Source organism: Chiloscyllium plagiosum, chromosome 31 (genome assembly GCF_004010195.1).
Source record: "Chiloscyllium plagiosum isolate BGI_BamShark_2017 chromosome 31, ASM401019v2, whole genome shotgun sequence".
NCBI classification, from domain to species: Eukaryota; Metazoa; Chordata; class Chondrichthyes; order Orectolobiformes; family Hemiscylliidae; genus Chiloscyllium; species Chiloscyllium plagiosum.
In genome coordinates, this window is record NC_057740.1 from 4,844,032 (window position 1) to 4,859,927 (window position 15,896).

The 15,896-nt window shown below is 43.5% G+C and overlaps 1 protein-coding gene across 2 annotated transcripts in view; it reads right to left on the minus strand.

The window, feature by feature from the left end:
• Positions 1 to 15,896, minus strand: part of LOC122565170 (ankyrin repeat domain-containing protein 24-like) — an 83,294-nt gene that overhangs the window by 37,623 nt on the left and 29,775 nt on the right. For both annotated transcript variants that reach the window (XM_043720873.1, XM_043720872.1), the window contains exons 6-8: positions 10,880 to 10,950; positions 9,477 to 9,583; positions 1,126 to 1,313 (exon numbers count right to left, since the gene is read on the minus strand). In XM_043720873.1, the coding sequence (XP_043576808.1) occupies positions 1,126 to 1,313; positions 9,477 to 9,583; positions 10,880 to 10,950 (366 nt within the window). The remainder of the gene's footprint in view (positions 1 to 1,125; positions 1,314 to 9,476; positions 9,584 to 10,879; positions 10,951 to 15,896) is intronic.

A 15,896-nucleotide genomic window follows, 5' to 3' on the forward strand; every position in this document is an offset into this window, starting at 1 on the left:
TCAATTTTAATATTCTCATCTTTGTCTTCAAATCCATCTATGGTCTTGCCTCTCCCTATCTCTATAACTTGCTCTAACTCCACAACCCTTCAAGCTTCGTGCCTTATCTGATTCAATATTCCTAAATCTTCTGTCACCTGGGCCCCAAGTTCTGGAATTCCCTCCCTGCATCCCTCCCTCTCTGTACTTAGCTTTCTTCCTTTAAGAGATGTCTTAAAAATTTACATTTTGACCATGCTTTTGGCCAGCTGATCTCATATCTCTCTCTGTGAAATTCAATGCAATACTTTGTTTTACTAATCTCCTGTGAAGTCATCTTGAGGCATTTAATTATGTTCAAGATGCTTCATAAATGTAAGTTATTGCATGTGTGGAATTGGGTGGCATTTTTGCAGAGTTATTTCCCAGAGCTTCATTCTTTTGGAGAACTTCTCCTTTGTTTATTGCCATAGAGTCCATGGTAGTCAGATTGTGGAGGGTAAAGAGTAGACAAATTAAACACACTTTTTTTTGTCCCATGCCTTATTTTTGTACATTAAACAGGAGGAACTTCTTTCAACTGAAAGAACTGGTGGAGAAGTAACAGTACCACAGAAAGGGAGGCAATGGCCTAGTGGTATTTTCACTGGTCTGTTCATCCAGATACCCAGTTAATGTTCTGGGACCTAGGTTCGCATCTCATCATGACAGATGATAGAATTTGAATTCAATGAAATTATACGTCTAATGAGTATTATGAATCAATTATTGATTGTTGGAAAAACCTACATGTAACTCCAGACCCATAGCAACGTGGTTAACTCTTAACTGCCCTCTAGGCAATTAGAGATGGACAATAAATGCTGGCCTAGCCAGCACCACCCTCATCCTGTGAATGGATTTTTAAAAGAAAATCAGGGCGTATGGTTGTCTGTGAACATTCCAAGGTGGCAGTTCCAAGACATGTAGGTGGCTGGACAGCAGCATTCGTGGGGCTTAGAACAAGGCCACATCCCTCTGAACTCAGGTGCAGGGTGAGGACTACCTTGGTTACAATAATCTGTTTCTACTGGGTGGGGAGAGAACAAATTGGAGAAGGAGCAGTTTGGCTGGCAATGGTGCTCCAAGGACCAAAAGGTAACCTACCACTTTTCCAGAAGCTTCTGTGAGTGGCCACGTGAAGCAGCTGTAGAATGTCTGTATTTCCAGTCACCATACTGTAGTGTCTGGCATCATGACCCAAAGCATCCAGAAGGCTGACGTTAGCTCCACTCCGGACAAGGACGTCCACTGTCTCCACGCTGTCATTTTCACAAGCCAGCATCAAGGCTGTTCTACGTTCAGGGAGAAAAGCAGAGACTTGTGAGCAGTGAGAACGCTAACTACCAAGAACATCTTCCTGCATGGAGACCTGGGCCTCAGCTGTCCGCATGGTTTAGCCATGAATTGCCAAATAGTCTAGCTCCACTGCTATGGGGGGCGGGGTGGAGAATGAGGGATGAGTAGTCAACCAGACCCTTAATGAGCCAAGATGTGGTTTAAGAAGAAACTATCCTATGACAATCTCTTTCATTTTATCAAGAACAGTATAACCCAGAGAACACATCCTGGTCTGGAAGAGAAATTCCAGAATAAACACTGGATAGAGTTCAGAGATGGAGTCATCAGTTTGTGAGACAGGCTCCTGAGGGAGGTGGCAGAAGTGTATAGTCAGAGCTGTCTCTCAGGGGTTGAAGGCTTGATTTGCTCTGCTCTAGAGCCACCTCTGTGTATAGTGTTGAGTCAAATGTACTGAAGGTAGATTTGTTTCAGGAAATGTTATTACAGAAATATAGAATATTGAGACTGGCAAAAGGGGATCAGCACTCACTGTCAATGTTCTGACTCGGATTTCCAGGGAGATGGTCCAACTGTGGACTTCAGCTGCTATTGCCAGGGAATGCCGCAGGATTAGGTGGAGGTTGTAAGGCCTGACCTGGCAGGCTGCATTGCAAGCCAACTTCTCACAGCCCCTCAGAGATGTTACCACCCACCCAGTCTGGAATTGGGAGTCTTTCAAAAAAATAAATCTCAAAAGGTCTCTACCCCTGATAATCCTTCCAGATCACCATAACCTCTACATTGACACCATGTCTCTATGCCAATTCTCCCACAGGGGCAGCACGGAGCGGCCATAAGGGTTATGGAGAGTGAGACTGATTGGTGAGAGCAACAAAACTAACCCCTTTAAGTACAATTGGAGCGAAGTTCAAAAGACCAAGGTGTGCTTTCTAATCAGCTTACCCTGGTGCTCAACTGCCTCCGATCTATTTCCAGGGTCAACGGGACTGTCTTTCTCCTGCACCTCTGCTTCCTGGAAAGAAGCCTGAATGAAACATGGCCCTTTAAACCGAGGCAGGTCTGCCAAGGGAGAAATTCTCCTAACTTCAGCTACCTGCCTCAGTAGCAAGAGTCCAGCACCCCAAAGCTCTGGAGACTGTCAGTCTCTAGAACCAGAGTTCAGCTTCACTCACTATGAACTAGGAAGAAAGAGAAGGAGCGACAAACTCTGTTTTCAGAGGAGTGCCATTTGCTCATAACCTACAACCTGTAACTGTTGTATCTACCTGCCTGCTCATTCCTGCTTAACTGCCAGCTTGTCCTAGATAGGGGACCACTAGCCATTCCACGATGAGAATGATTTAAATTCCATTATAAACCTGAGAACATTCTCCAGGGTGACACCACAGTGCAGGTGCCATCTTTACAATGAAGCAGTAATCTTCAAGTCAGTGTGACTTATTCAAGTGTAGAGTCATAGAGATGTATAGAATGGAAACAGACCCTTTAGTTCAACTCGTCCAAGTCGACCAGATATCCTATATAAATCTAGTCCCAATTGCCAGCGTTTTGCCCATATCCTTCTAAACCTTCCTCTTCATGCACCCATCCAGATGCTTTTTAAATGTTAAAAATCACACAACATCAGGTTATATTACAACAGGTTTAGTTGGAAGCACCAGCTTTCGTAGTGCTGCTCCTTCATCAGGTGATTGTTGCAATTGTACCAGCCTCCACCACTTCCTCTGGCAGATCATTCCAGACACACATCACTTTCTGTGTGATAAAGTTGCCCCTTAGTTCCACTTTAAATCTTTCCTCTCCCACCTTAAAGCTATGGCATCTAGTTTTGGACTCCCCCACTCCAAACAAAAAGGCCTTGTTTAATTACCCTATTCATGCCCCTCATGATTTTATAAACCCTATAAGATCATCCCTCAGTGTCCGACAGTCCAGAGAAAATAGCCCCAGCCCATACAGCTTTTCCCAATAGCTCAAACACTCCAATCCTGGCAACATCTTTGTAAACCATTTCTGAATCTTTTCAAAATTCACAACATCTTTCCAATAGCAGGGAGACCAGAATTGCACTGTATTCCAAAAGTGGCCAAATCAATGTCCTGTATAGCTGCAATATGACCTCCCAAGTCCCATACTTAATGCATTGACGAGTAAAGGCTAGCATTCCAAACATAGAGCATAGAGCATAGAACAATACAGCACAGAACAGGCCCTTCGGCCCACGATGTTGTGCCGAACTTCTAACCTAGATTAAGTACCCATCCATGTACCTATACAAATGCCGCTTAAAGGTCGCCAATGATCCCGACTCTACCACTCCCACGGGCAGCGCACTCCATGCCCCCACCACTCTCTGGGTAAAGAACCCACCCCTGACATCTCCCCTATACCTTCCACCCTTCACCGTAAATTTATGTCCCCTTGTAACACTCTGTTGTACCCGGGGAAAAAGTTTCTGACTGTCTACTCTATCTATTCCTCTGATCATCTTATAAACCTCTATCAAGTCACCCCTCATCCTTCACCGTTCCAACGAGAAAAGGCCGAGAACTCTCAACCTAGCCTCGTACGACTTCCTCTCCATTCCAGGCAACATCCTGGTAAATCTTCTCTGCAAAGCAGAGAAATGACATCCAGTGAGAGTGAGTAGACTGTTGTTGGGATGAGGTGAAGGAGCCTCTTGGCAAAACCACATCGTCTCCAACCTCATCCGTGTTGGCAGATGTCGTTGGTGATGGTGGGGAGGGCTAATGGAGGGGGGGGTGAAGAGGAGGAACTCAAGCGGCTGCTGCCTGCACCTGTCTTCAAAGGGACCACTTTCAAGAAGAGGTGGTGAGCTTTGCACCCAAGAGAGCATCACGAGGAGAGATCAGGGGCTTGTCCACACTTCCACCCACTTCCCCCTTGGCTCAAAGCTGAAGGCACTTGCTGAGATGCAAGTCCCTCAGTGCTGCCAGACTTCAAAATTCCTTTGGAGCTGCTTCTTGGGAGCTTTTTCTGACAGTCAAGTTCCCACCTCAAATCATGCTCTCGTCTGTGCTCAGCAGAAACCAGTTTCCAAGACGGGACCAGTTATCCGCATCAAGTGCAAACACTTACCTGTTCTACCTCAGGAAGGTTGACTTCAACTGTGCCACGTAGTGTTGTGCTGGAAAAGCACAGCCAGTCAGGCAGCAGCCGAGGAGCAGGAGAGTCGATGTTTTGAGCATAAGCTCTTCACCGTGAATGTGATGAAAGGCTTATGCTTGAAACGTCGACTCTCCTGCTCCTCGGATGCTGCCTGACCACAGTACCACACCTTTCCAGCACCACACTTTTTGACTCTGATCTCCAGCATCTGCAGTCCTCAATTTTTCCTTCAACTTGTGCCACCCCTACAACTGCCCAGCTAAGATCAACATAGATGTTGTCTGGAATCTCAGTTCTGTATGATTTCAAGTCCAGTTGCACACATTGGAGTCTCCTCTGGGACAGAAAAGACCTGTTCAAAGAGGATAGGTCTTACCCGAGCTGGAAAGGGACCCATATCTTAGCAGGGAGCTTTGCTCGTTCCACCCAAAGAGACTTTATACAGATAGAGAGGAGAGTGGAGGAATTACAAGTCATGGCGTAAATAGAAAGGTTGGTGGGGAAGGTTCTGAATGTGAAGAGAGCACACCAATTAGAAAAGAAAGAAAAGAGAGAATCAGGGTACATTGTAACTCTGAAGAACGAAATTGCATTTATTTCAGTGCAAGGGGTCTTCCAGATAAGGCTGATAAACTCAGAGTGTGTTTAAGTACATGGGATTGGGATTTCAGAGCTTTTACAGAAACTTGGCTGAAACATGAACAGGACTGACAGCTCACTGTTCTGGGGTTTAGATTGTAGGGAGGATATTTTCCCAGGTTGGGGAGTTTAAAACCAGAGGACACAGTCTGAGGACAGGTTGTTAGGCCATTGAGGATTAAGATGAGGAAATATTTCTTCATGCAGAGGCTGGTCAGTCTGTGAAGTGTGTGACCACAAGAAGCTGTGGATTCCAAGTTGCTGATTATATTCAAGAAAGAGATGGATTTTTATGTTTAAGAGACAATGAATTGAATTGAATTTATTGTCACATGTACCGGGACACAGTGGAAAGCTTTGTCTTGTGAGCAATACAAGCAGATCACATAGTTATCACACAATGACTATGTGAAACGGAAGAACAGGCTGGAAGGACTGAATGGCCTATTTTTGCCCCAAGTTTCACCAATACAGAGCTCTGGACAGCCAATTCAGTCCTTCAGAAGTGCGGTCACATTGTAGTGTTGGGAAGTGTAGCAGTAAATTCAGGACGTCTCAAAATACTCCATAGCCAATTAATGAATTTTCAAATCTCACAACAATTGTCATATCAAAGGCTATAAATGTCAATTTGTTTCAAACTATGTACTGTATTTACCAGAATGGTTCTAAAGTGATTTGTTTTTATTCATTGAGTATAAGGATAGGCAGGTTATGCTGCAGCTTTACAGAACTTTCATTAGGCCACACTGGGAATATTGCGTACAGTTCTGGTCACCACATTCTCAGAAGAAGGGTGAATCTTTGGGGAGGGAACAGAAAAGGTTTACCAGGATGTTGCCTGATATGGGGGATTTTAGCTGTGAGGAAAGGTTGAATAGAGTTGATTTGTTTTCACTGGAATGCAGGAAGCCGATGGGCGACCTGGTCAAACTTTATAAGATTGTGAATGGCATGGATAGAGTGGAAAGTATGAGGCTTTTTCTCAAGGTCGAAGGGTCAATTGCTAGGGGACACGAGTTCAAGGTGTGCGAGGGCATAAGTTTAAAGCAGATGTGTGAGGTATGTTTTTCACACAAAGGTGGGTGAGTGCCTGGACCAGGCTGCCAGAGGAGATGGTGGAAACACACACTATAGCAGCATTCAAGAAGCATCTAGACCAGTACATGAATAGGTAGGGGATATAGGGAAATGGATCCCATGAGTGAAGACAGTTTTAGAATGGAAGGGCAAAATGTGTCAGTGCAGGCTTAGAAGGTCTCAGAGCCTGTTCCTGTGCTGTATTGTTCTTTGTTCTTAATTCACGCACAGAAAGATCCCACAACCAGCCGTGAAACAAATGAGAAGACAATTTGTTCTGATCTTGCGATATTTGATACTGGCTCATACAATGCAGATGATATCAAATGCTGTCTGTCTCTTTCCCCAAAAGGGCAGTGAAAGCAGAGCCTTGAAATACTTTTGAAGGCAGAAGGCACTCTACTCTTGATGAGTAACGGGAGTGAGGTTATCCAGGATAGGCAGTACCTTGAGCAACCAGATCAACCGTGACCTTTCTGAAGGGCCAATTGACTTGTTCCTGCTCCTGATCCAAGGGATGTTATGTAAACCATCTGGAGAGCAAACGGAACAGCAGTTAAATGTCTCTCTGCAAAGATGGCATTTCTATCCGAAACAGCAGCACCCTTTTAATGTTGCGTCCAACTGGTTTCTGGTGATCAGTCTCCAGAGGGGCATTTGGAACTACAGCTATCTGACACAGAGCCATGTGTTTCACCCACTGCTTGCACTTCACCATCGTGTGGCACTCAGACAGTATCACTTTTGAAGCACAAACAGGCAGAGTGGGATTCATTGTGAAGGAAGACTTGGGGATATTGCGAAGATTAACTTAGAGTTGTAGAATCATAGAGTTGTACAACACGGAAACAGACTCTTTGGTCCAACCCGTCCATGCTGACCAGATATCCTAAATGACTCTTGCCCATGTCCACAGAACCGCCTGTCCGTCCCTCTAACTAGAGAGTCCCCTATAACTAGCGCTCTCCTCCTCTCCCCCTTTCCCTTCTGAGTCTCAGGGCCACAGACCCCTTCACTGCAGCTTACACCTGCAACGCTGTCCCCCCCAACAGTTTCCCAAGCTGTATATTTATTTTTTAGGGGAACGGCCACAGGGGAACCCTGCACTGCCTGCTTCTTCCCCTTCCCACCTCTAACTGTTACCCAGCTACCTCTGTTCTCCGGCGTTACTATGTCCCTGTAGCTTCTATCAATCACCCTCTCAGCCTCTCGAATAATCCTCAGTTCATCCAACTCCAGTTCCAGTTCCCTTACTCGTTCGGTGAGGATCAGGATCTGACTGCATTTCCTGCAGACGAAGTCGGCAGGAGTATCGGTGGTCACCCCTACCTCGAACATCCTGCAGGAGGAACATTCCACTGCCTGCGCTGCCATGACTGTACACTTTCTCCAGAAACAAGAACACTGAGTCAATAACACTGAGTCACTTACCTGTGGACTTTAAAGTTAGGTTAGAGGAGGAGGTTGGGAGGGAGGCCCTACGGAAGTAGGACCTGGTGCCATGAACACACCCACTCAAATACTAATCACTTACCTTCCCGCCCAGCTATGCGCTCCAACCTCACTTCCGCTGCTCCCACTCAAATGACCGTTGGTGATTAAAGGGTGAGTATTTATACTCACAGTTCTCCTTCCCGGCTGCCCCTCTGTTTGCCGTCACTTCCTCTGCTGCTCCCGCTCTTTTTGTGAAGAGAGAGAAAAAAAAACACTGCTGCCCGCTACAGGTAAGTAATTTTGAAACAAACTGTCTTACCTTAGCTGTAGTCTCCCGGGTTCGCCTTTACTCGGCCGCTGCTCCCACTCAAATGACATATTCTTCACTATCTTATCTACCAACGACTCCACTTTCAAGGAACTATGAACCTGCACTCCAAGATCTCTTTGTTCAACAACACTCCCCAGGATCTTACCATTAAGTATATATGTCTTGCCCTGATTTGCCTTTCCAAAATGCAGCACCTCATATTTAGCTAAATTGGAGTGCCATTGCACTGTTTGTTAGGCCTGGTTCAGTTGTTAGCACTCGTATCTCTGAAACAGAAGACTTTGGGTTCAAGTCCCATCCCAGGACTTGTGCCCCATCTCCCTATCACTCTAGCATAGCCCTACTGATGTTAGAGAGCTGCGATCTTTCAGTCGGAAATGTTAAAGTGACGCCATCTGCCCTCTCAGATGTATAATTAAAAAACACTAAGCATTATTTGTGAAAGAACAGAGAGGCTAGTCTTGGCCAATAAATATTCATCCCTCAATCAAAAATGGATTATCTGGGGATTACCACATTGATACCTTTGGAAGCTTACTATGCACAAAATGGCTCCCACATTATAACTATGATTATATTCTTTGAAAACATTTTATTGGCTGTAAAGCACTTTTTATTACCTACTGGTAATGAATAGAACTCCAAAAAAGCAAACTTTTCTTAAGTAGGAGCAGTATGATAATACAGGCCTTAATTCTCCACTTAATCACCAATACTGAAATGGATAATATATTTATTTGAGGGATGTAATTAGCTACTTGTTGGTTTGACTGAATGCCTCCATTTACACATTTTCATCTACATAATCTAATCCCTCCGTAACCCTGGTCTAATCTCCTACAGTCCAACAACCTTCCAAAACCTCTGTGTTTCTTCAACTCCATGTCCTTCAAGTCACCAGTGTTGGCTATACTGTCAACTCCCTAGTTCCTATCCCCTGGAATTTGTGACACTAGAGAATAGTGACTTTGTACATTTTCACTGTATTCCTGTACTCCTGTACTCAAATACATGTGACAATAAAATCTAAATCTAAAAATATAAATCTGCTTCTTTCAGATGTCTCTGAATATCTGTCTCTATGATCAAGCTTTTGGTCACTTGTTCTCTTGTCTCCTTATATGGCTCGATACTAAACTTGATTCGATTTACTTGACTTTCAGAAGTTTTACTTACAGCATCACACAATATTTACGGTGAAGGAGAAAGCCACTTACCCCATCATGTCTACACTGGCTTTCCAAATGAGCAATTCACTTAGGGTCACTCTCCTGTCTTTTTCTCATAAGCCTGTACCTTCTTCCTTTACAGATAACAGTCCAGTTCTCTTTTGAATACTGTGACTGAAGATGCTTCCATCAAACTCTAATGTGTAAAAGACGCTGCATTAATGCAAATTGAGTGGTATTCAATAATACCTCATTGATCATTGTCCTTCTGAAGAATGTGATCAAGGAGTTTGTAGTGAGAGATTTTACACATCTCCCGTTCACATTTTAACTGTCTTCCAATTGGGTAATATTTCGCTAGCTGGTAGACTCACCTTCCCTGTTTATCCCTGCTGTTCACATCTCCTCCTCGGACAATCAGACACCTGCACATCTCATAGTTGCTCATCTGTGCAGCCAAGATCAGTGGAGTGCAGCCATCCTGGTCGAGAAAGAGAGAGAGAGAGAGAGAGAGAGAGATATCTAGGGCTAAGTCCCCAATCAACACACACTGGCTTCTGTTGGCCCCTTTGTTATACCCAGTGCCTCTCATTCAGGGGTGATAAAGTCTGAATCTCAGCTTTGCGTATGCTGAACTTTTGTGAGATCACAGAAATCTGTAAAGAAAGCAATTCTTCTTTGAGAGTCCCATGGCCACTCAAAGAGTCAGTTAAAGAGGAGTAGGGAAGTTATAGGATCATGGAGAACTGAGTTCTTGCAATGGTTGGCATCTGATCCTCTTCATTTGGGTATCCCAACAGGTAGATAAATAGTGTCAAAAATCCACTGTAACTGCAACGCATTCCCATCATTTTACAAGTTACCGGTGAGTCCACTACAGAATAAACTGGCAGGTTTGTGGCTCAAGTATCTAAACTGTAACTGCACGAGGATTCCTTACACTTCAGTTTCACTATCACCTGTCCCACTGGGTAAAACTGACAAGAGATTGAGCAGCTCAAGAGCAAGACCACCCTCAAGGAACTTCACAGACTCCCTCCTCTGCAACAACTGCAAGACCACTTTGAGGCTGAGGGTAATGGCAGAATTCTTTCCATGGAACTTTCTCCACTCACCCCATATTCTCAATCACAGTATTTATACTGGAATCTGGGGTCACTAGGATTAAAAGGTACCAGATCAACAACAAATTGGATAACTAGATAGAGAGGAACCTCGATTATCCGAAGGACAACGACAGGGAGTATTTTGTTCATTAATCAAATTCTGGATAAGTGAATACCGGATAACATAGTTTAGCCAGGCATCGGGACCTTACAATCTTGCCGGATAGTCCAATAGTCAGATAATCGAATGCCAGATAATCAAGGTTCCTCTGTACTTGAGTTGCTAGAACACTAGGTCATTGAGTCACCAGGTCATTGGAATACCATAATTCCCAAAGGCTTGTAATGGTAGAAACATATAAAAATCAATATGTCCCTCAAAATACATAACAATAATTGGTCAAAATTGCTGATTTGTCACTGACAACATCATGGTGTCACTGTTCATCTGTCTGTTGAGTCACCAATCCAAGATAATGACTCCCCTCAATGATGGAATTTTAAGTTCCCACTTTTCAAATTTGAATGTTTTTTTCCCACATTTGTACTCTGGAGATCTGAAATCCACTCTGCTCCATTTCAATTTATCATCAACCCAAGACTAATAAACACGAACGAAACTTTAGCTTCACAGAGTCTGGTTTTCAATAAATCCACAGATTGCAACTTACATCATCATGGATGTTTACAGGGGATTTGAAATCACAGAGTGTCTGAACACAGGAAAAGCTCCCACTTGTAGCTGTAACAAGAGAAAGGAAAATGAAAGAGAATTATGTAAACACAAAGAAAATCTTTACATTTAACATCTTCTCAGTGTTGAGCCCGAGTTCCTTCATCTGCCCTAACATTGTGTGTAGATGCCAAAAAGAAATTAAATGTGATTTGTAACAAATATTTGAATGATCATGGAAATTCATTTGTCCTGATCAAAGCCCACTACAACTGAACTGGTCGTAATTCTGGTCCAGGAAGAATCAAATTGGTTAATGTAATTTGGAGGGTGAAAGCACTTTGCAGGGATAATACCTTGTGAAACAATTGGGGAAGGCATCATTTTAGGCCTTCCCTAAATAATGAAGCAGGGATAATTACTTGGGATGCTCCACGTCAGGATTATCTCAGAACAATAGAATTTCACTCGAGAGTCAAGTACGTAAGTCTGAAACTACAATATCAAACTCAAATAAAGGCAATTACTGTGCATAGATATAAGGTCAGGTTGTTAAGGTAGAATGAGAAATTAGATTAAATGGGCTAATCGAAGAATAGGATATGGAAAACATTTTCTCATTATTTTCAACCCATGTACATTCCATTGAAAAATAAAAGTATTTCATCAGTGACTAACAAAAGAGGTTTGGAATAGTAATATGTTAAAAGAAGAGGCTTATAATATTGCCAAGAGCAGGAGTGAGGATAAGAATGGGAGAATTTTTTAGAAACTTGCACAGCATAACTAAAACCTGATAGAGGGAGATAATAGAATGAGAGTAAACTAGCAAAAAACATCAAAACTACATTGTAAGATCTAAATATATAAAAAAAGAGTGGTGAAAGTAAATGGGAGCCCATTAGAAGCTGAGATATGAGAAATTACAACACGAAATAAAGAAATAGCAGAGATATCGGCAAGTATTTGTTTGGACATTGATAAGTGTACATTCAGGATCTGAGAGTGATGTGGTAGTCAGAGTTATCAAAACAAATCAACTATCTCATAATTAATTGTGAAACACGTGATTATAATCATCCAATTTCAAGGCTGCAATGTTCCACTGTCTATTCCACATGGACAAAGCAAAGACTGATTATTACGTCTTTTTAACTGCGTTTTTATCACTTCTCATCTTTCACAAAGAATTAAGGGCTACGGGGAGAATGTGGGTAAGTGGAGTTGAAATGCCCATCAGCCATGATTAAATAGTGTAGTGGACTCGATGGGCCGAATGGCCTTACTTCCACTCCTATGTCTTATGGTCTTATGGTCTTAAGCTGTGTGCATGTGCATTTTATTTTTCCCCCTGTTTTAGTAACAAATAAAGTCTTCCTTTCTTTAAATCCTGGAAGCATGGTAAATTTGGATCCTTTTAAAGCATTAATACTCAAGGTTTGCGTCAAGATTTGTGGCTTGGATGCTGGTTGCCGTGGGTGCGGGCATATTCGCCGAGCTGGGAAGTTGATTTGCAGATGTTTCGTCCCCTGTCTAGGTGACATCTTCAGTGCTTTGGAGCCTCCTGTAAGTGCTGCTATACTGTCTCTTCTGGAATTTACTTGGTTCTGGAAGACACAGTACAGCAGCGCTTCACATGAGGCTCCAAAGCTCTGAAAATGTCACCTAGACAGGGGACAAAACATCTGCAAATCAACTTGCCAGCTTGGTGAACATATCCACAACCATGGCATACATTGGAATTGACAATGGTATCCACAGCAATGGGACTATTCAGTTTAAATTATCCTTTTCCAACCAATGGTGGTTGGGTTGAATAAAGAAAGGGAGCCAGGTCCTTCCTTCCTCCTCACCAAACAAATTGGGAACATTTTCCCACCACCTGGTCCTGCCATTGGGAGGGGAACTGCCTTACCCAATTGAAGAGCCACAGGACACAGCAGCAGAAACTAGCCAGACAGCTGTCAGCAAGGCTGATCCAGAAGGCATGGGACAGAATAGGGGCATTGAAAGGTGCCAAATCAGGCACATGGACTTAAAAAGAAATAAGCACACTCCCTCCTGGATGAGCTGGAGTTCTCCTCGCCAGCAGTATCTCTCCAGATATGCAGGGAGTCATAGGAAATTCCCAGATGGGTTCTCACATTATGCCAAGATGTCTCATTCAGTTGAGGAACTGCATGGTGTGATAAGACTGTGCCTTTAAAAATGTGTTCTGTGCTGTTTCTCTTGCACAGGGGCATTGTCACAGTGGTACAGAAATGCCCCCCCTCAGACAGACAGTTGGTAAACTACTTTGAAGTTCTCCCTGGGAGTTTATTTTTGGAAGAATCATGATTGGGCAGGGTCAGGGCTCACACAGACCCAGAAAGACTTCGATTTCTGCTTTCAGTTCATTGAATGTTTCTGCTGGCTGTTGGAATGAAGTCTTAGACAGCAAGGTTTTCTCTTAAAAATCAGAAGTGGCAGATTGTTTCTTTCTTCGGGAGTAGAGAGAAGCAGCAAGTGAAAATCATAACTGTTTTACTGAATTGCATTTTTGCCAGAGGGTGTGCTTATGGAATGCTGCATATTGGAACAGTATTTCAATACAGTAAACTTATGGCATTTTTTGTATTTTAACTATGTGAAAAGAATCAAGTGTGTTTTCATTATAGCCCAGTGATGTACTGACCAATCACATATGGAACACAGCACTTTACACTTTAAATAAATATGAAAGTTAAGGTATAGGCTATCTCCTCACAATACTTTGGAGGGATTCCGGACTGATCCATAACAACGGCAATGCAGTAGGAGTATGCAGCCAGTAGATGGCAGTAGGCTCAAAAATGATATGGAACAGTCTGAAAGCCGACCCTGCTCCAAAGCAACAGAACAGAGTAAGTTAGTACCCTCTGAAATTCTACTGCAATGTAATTGGCACAGAAGATATTCATAGAGCAGGGAACCTGGAATTAAACACAGAGCCAAGTCAACTGGTGAATTTTGGGAGAGGACAGCTCAGAGGAGTCAGTGAGGAGAGACTGGAGGATCTGACTGCAGAACCCAGTCAGCAGGTGCAAACTCTAGAAGCAGAAAAGACTCGAAAGCCTGGAAATTTGGAGAAGTCTGCGGGGGTCAGCCAGGCCATACCCCACTGTCACGTCATGATGTGTGTGTTGAAGCAGCCCCAACAATAAAACACAATCCCCCCATCGCCTGGCAGCATGGTCGAGGGCAGGCAGGAAATCACACACATTCTGGACCACTATTCAATGGAGGCCAGCCAAAGCAGCTAGAGCTCTCCCATTGTACCACATCCAAAAGTGGATGAAGCAAAACTGGCTTCACAGTTCTGACTGGAAAGTAAAGGCAGTGATCAGGATTGACTCGTGCCCAACCTCATGCATTGGTGGTGAGCCATTCAGCCTACTCTATAAAATAAATCTGTTAAAAGGTGCTGGAAAGTCCCTAAGGACAAGAGAAATTGCAGCCTTTGTCACCGCAGGTGGTCTACACCAGACAAAGCAGTGAAGATGCCCCAACATTTAAAAATAAACAGGTAGTAGATGTACACAGCAATTGTACACTGCATCTGAATGATCTGATAATTCACAGTGACAGTCCAGGAGATGAAAAAAGTATGTGTCCCTGTTGATTTTCGCACTCCCAAAAATAGAGGGAAATCATGCATTTCCTAAGGGTGTGCAGGTTCTACCTAAATGTTATCCTGAACCTCAGCACCCTACCTGTCCCATTGAAAGAAAAATTATACTTGGTGTGGACAGAGCATCTTAAAAAAGTGAAAGCTAGCATGGTGACCAAGCCCAGACGAACCAGCCCAGGTTTCAGCAAACCTTTTAGAGTGTCTGTTGATGCCAATGATCAGTGCAGCAATAAGCCTCCTCCAGGAAAATGATTCTGGGATCTAGTGTCCAACTGACTATTGAGAAAACTCAACAAACATCAGGAAAGGTCAAAAAAGGAACCACAACTCTCCAAATAGCTTTCCAGCATTTTGTTCACCACGGGCACAGAGTGATGCTGGGATGCGCAGACTGTAACACTTTGAAATTCCGAGAGAAGTTCAAAGCACCCAATGCTGGGTTGTTCCTCTGGAGTTTGCTCTTTCAGCCTTTTAATTTAAAATAAAATCACTGATATTGCAGGAAAGAACAATATCACGCATCTGCTGACTGTGTTTGACCTTTAAGCATTAATAAGAATGAATGTACACTTCTCAACATGTTTCATTGCTTTTGTCAGATATATATTAAATAAAAACAGAATTAATTTCAATGCACCATCCTCCACACCCATCTGCACTGACCTCAAGAATGAGCCAACCTTCCAGGACTTAACTTTGAGAGTGAAAGCGACCTAACTTTCAACGTCAGTAAAGTGGTCATGAGGAACCCCAGCAATCCTTGTGGAACTCCAGGATTAGGATCAGGATCATTCTTCTTGGAGCAGGATCAGGTTAAGGTCTAGATCTAAATCAGTGCTCAGGACAATTTGCAGCCACGGTTCCCTTTGCATGGTACCCAGTTGAGCCAGCAGGTGCTATAAGCTGCTCTCTTGGTCTGTGTGTACTTGGCCAGGGTCAAGGAAGAAAGTACAATGATATCTCTTTCTCCTGTGCTTGATTCTACTCCACACTGAGAATGGCAAGTACGACATGTGTTACTCTTGTTCCATGTCCCAGGAACTCCATGGTTAAAAGTTTGTGCGAAGATTTGTAGCTCGGGTGCTCGTTGCTGCGGTTCTGTTCGCCGAGCTGGAAGTTTTTGTTGCAAACGTTTCGTCCCCTGGCTAGGCCAGGGAGAAACCATGATATCATTCGACGTGACGGCACTGTTCACTTCAATAGACAAAACCCTAGCCAGAGAAACAATAGCCAACCTACTGGACGTACAGAACAGAAAACAGGACGCTGAACCTATCAACAAAGACGGCATACTTAAACTACTGGACTTGTGCCTCACAACACACTTCACATTCAACAACCAGATATACGAACAAATCAACAGAAC